The sequence below is a fragment of the Coffea arabica genome, chromosome 5c (assembly GCF_036785885.1).
Source record: "Coffea arabica cultivar ET-39 chromosome 5c, Coffea Arabica ET-39 HiFi, whole genome shotgun sequence".
NCBI lineage: Eukaryota > Viridiplantae > Streptophyta > Magnoliopsida > Gentianales > Rubiaceae > Coffea > Coffea arabica.
The window spans coordinates 9,094,969-9,098,940 of NC_092319.1; the positions used below are offsets into that span (position 1 = coordinate 9,094,969).

Genomic DNA, 3,972 nt, shown 5'->3' on the forward strand with positions numbered 1-3,972 from the left:
CTATACAGAACCTCAAACTACCATATTTCTTTTTAACAAATAGAACAAGTGCTCCCCAAGGTGATTCACTTTCTCGAATAAACCCTCGCTCTAACAAGTCCTGTAATTGCAGGTTTAGTTCCTTAAGTTCGGTAGGGGCTATTCAGTATGGTGTTTTCACAATAGGAGCGGTTCTAGGCACCAAATCGATCTTAAATTCTATTTCTCTTTCTGGCGGCATCGACTTCAACTCGTGAGGGAAAACATCGAAAAATTCATTTACTACTAACACATCTTCCAATTTCACCTTATCTCCAGGAGTGTTAATCAAGAAAGCTTAGTAACTCTGCGCCCCTTTACTTAATAATTTCCTAACTCGAATTTTCGAAACAAATGCAAACGAGGCTAATCTACCTCTCACATCCAGTCTTAGAGTTGCCTTTCCGAGTATAGAGAACTCTACCACTTTAGTTTTACAGTTCAATTGAGCATTATAACAGGCCAACCAATTCATGCCTATAATCACGTCATACCCCTTGAGGTCTAGATTTATCAGGTCTACCACCAACTTCCGTTCTCCTACCCAAATCTCACAATTTTTATAGACCATATTGGCAACTAGGCTTTGATCCCCAGTAGGTATTCTAACTTCTAAATCATAGGGCAATTTAACAGGATTCACATCAATACCACACATAAAGGCAGGATTCACAAAAGAATGGGTTGCCTCAGGGTTAATTAAAAGCTTAGCTAAGCGGTGGAATACAGAGATCGTACCTTCCACTACCTCAGATAATTCGGGAGCTCGCTGATAGTCCAAGGCAAAAACCCTAGCAGAGGTTTTCGGTCTACTCCTACTAGCAGTTGGTTGCTTAGGGTTTGACTTCTCCGGCTGCACACCCTCATTTTTTTCAAGATTTTTAACAGGATAGGTGGCGATTTGATGCTCGGAACTTCCGCAACGGAGACAGTTCCTCATCTTTTGCCAACAAGCATCCTTGGTGTGGTTTGTTTTATCACAATATCCGCATCTTGTTCGAGGAGCGAGTGTAGGACCACCTTGGGAGACAGTCCTCTGTTGTCCCCTTCCACTTTGAGCCTCTTTGGATGGAACTCCTCTCGGTGCTCTTGAGATTTGAACACCACCCGTACCCCTCCCAAACTTAGGAGGTGGTACATGTTGATCGCCCTACCCGGGAGCACTACTCAATGCGCTGCATCTCTTGGCTTGAAAGGTCCGAAACTTGGAATTTGGCCTGCTCCACTCGTTGAGCTTTCTCAAGAGCATCCTTAAATGTATCGATTTGAGTTGCAGCCAAGTCCTTTTGAATCTCTACATTCAAACCTTGTACAAACTGCCTTATGCGCATTTGCTCATTAACCACCAGTTCCGGAGCAAATTTGGAGAGTCGGGTGAACTGGGTCTCATATTCCGTTACGCTCGAAGTGCCTTGGCGTAGTTTGATAAGCTTATCCTCTTTTTTCTCCTGGATTAAAGGCGGAAGGAACTTCTCATTGAATTCCCTAGTAAAGTTTAACCAAGTACGTGGGGTTTGCTCCCTGTCCCACTTTGCCCTTCTACGTTGCACCAGGAACGGGCCGCGCCTTCCAACTGGAAAACTGTGAAGGTCACTTGCCTCTCTTCAGTGTAATGTAACGCAGCGAATATATTCTCAATACGCTCAAACCAGTTCTCGGCAACTTCGAGATCGCGTCCCCCAAGAAATTTTAGAGGGGCGAATTTTTGGAACCGTTCCAGGGCTATATCTTCACCTATCTCAAGGTCCCTTTACTGGTTACCAGGTATTTGACCGTACTGGTCAACCAATCGGGCTAATAAATCAGTCATACGGCTGATAGCTGTAGCAACCTGGTCCCCTCCTTTATTTCTGGGTCCTTAGTTCTGATTGGCTACAGACTCTTGTTCTTCCTCTTGGTCTTGGATTTGCCTGGGTCCATGCCCACGGCCCCGACCACGTAGTCGTCTACCTTCCATTATTACTCACTGGGCTAGGGTTCAAATATTATAACTAATAGGTAAGCAAGTTTTGAGTATGCAATAGATACTTATTCACAATCAAAAGTCCAAGAAAAATTGAAGTCGAAATCACAATAAGCAAGGGAAAACACAAAGCAATTAAAAGCCAATTCGAAATAAAGTCAAGGTCAAAGTCAAAAGTCAAAAGTCAGGATCAAAGTCAAAATCAAAGTATTATACATTCAAAGGCTCATAGCAGTTATTTACAAGTTAACAAGGCCAAAAGTATCAAGTATGAGCCTTAATAGTACAAGCACAGTTCATCAAGTCATATCATGCACAAGCCAGTGTACGCAGTCAAAAGAGAACTGTGCATCCACCAAGTCACCACATCCCCCATCCTTTCTATGTATAATGGTCAAAATCATCCCCAATCGAAACCTAGAAGTGAAGACCTAATCCGCTGCGGGACTAGCTGACTCCCCCCATCCTGGGCAGGTTCAACTCCTGCCTCGCCTCCGACGTGGGAAGCCTCATCGCTCACATCTCCAAGTAGGTCATCACAAATGTTCAGGATCGACTCGGCTCTAGTCCTCACCTTTAAAGCTCTCGTAACCATGCGCTCCTGAGCTTCCCCTAGCTGCGCGCAAAGATCATCAATGCTTTCCTGGCCTTCAACCATATCATACTCGAGCTCCTTAATCCGCTCGATTTGCATTTTATTAGTTTCCTTTAGTTGATTCACTTCACCTTCAAGCCTACCATTGTCTCTCGCTAGGGCCTCCCTCTCTTCTACCACAGCCAAAACTACGATATTGGGGTAGGCATAAGTATGGCGGCACTCGCAATGTTGAAAACGATTGGCTGGACTCCAGCGTACAGTGGCTTCTCTTGGCTGAATCTGGTACTTAATCATCGAGAGTACTCCATGGGGTGGCTCGCCAACTGGACTATCACTAGGGCCACTATGTCCATCCATCCTACACAAAGTGCAGAGAAAACTTAAGTACTCTTAAGGGGAAATAATCAAATATAATCCTCAAGTTGAAAATTCCTAACACGCCCAGACCAATTCAAACCTATGCTCTAATACCACCTATGGCAGTCCTACCTCTCCCTAGAGCGAATCCTAAGGTATCAGCGGACTGCCTGCTCAGTTGTCGCCGGGGCTCGGTTGATCAAAGAACTAGCAATTCAAGATAACCAGTGAAATAACTTCAAATCATGAGCGTACAAACCCTAATGGCATATAGTCGTCAAGCCAACTTTTCAAACTTAGAATATCAAGCTAAATGTCAAACTTACCGTTCCACACTTAAGTTACATAGCATATGTCAAACTTATGAATTCAAACTTACAAGAGTCAAAAGTAAAATCATCTAAACAAAAGGTTACAATTCGAAGTACCAGTTCAAGTAAAAGATAAAGCTTTGAAAGCTCTTGCCCCTATGTCCATCCCACATCTGTTAAGGAAAACAAAGGGAGTGGGGTGAGATAAAACTCAGTGAGGTTCCAAATAAACTGATATGCACGTAGCCAGATAAAGATGTAAGGTAACAAGTAAACACAGTTTTGTACTACAACAATGAAATCACAGTTCAATTCAAGGATACGGGTGAATTCCAAATGCCAAATCTACTAGAGCTTGATCATACAAGAATCATTGACTCTCCGTCAACGTCTGCATTTAAAGAATACAATGTCTGTAGAACTTTACTTTCTCCAATTCCCGTCCACTAGTCACCCCTTTACCAGGCCCAAACTCCTCAAACAGCAAGTAGGTAATACTCGAGTATATCGGTTTCTAGTTTTCAGTAAACAATCCCTAAGGTTTATCGACCTTCTCGACCAAGGCCTTACTAGCTCGATACAACCAATTTACCTATAAGATTGGGTACCCAAACAATAGTAGTAGTTGATGGGATATCGCCCAAACAATTCAAACACAGTCACATATAGAGAAATCACATCTCATAATAGTAGTATATAGAGCCTCAGTGGAATTAAAAGAGGTC

At 43.1% G+C, this 3,972-nt stretch overlaps 1 protein-coding gene across 1 annotated transcript; it reads right to left on the bottom strand.

Moving 5' to 3' along the window:
- Window positions 1–316: 316 nt before the first annotated feature.
- LOC113689149 (uncharacterized) lies at window positions 317–958 on the bottom strand. The gene has a single exon (XM_027206972.2). The coding sequence runs from the start codon at window positions 956–958 to the stop codon at window positions 317–319; it is 642 nt and encodes a 213-aa protein (XP_027062773.2).
- Window positions 959–3,972: the final 3,014 nt, after the last annotated feature.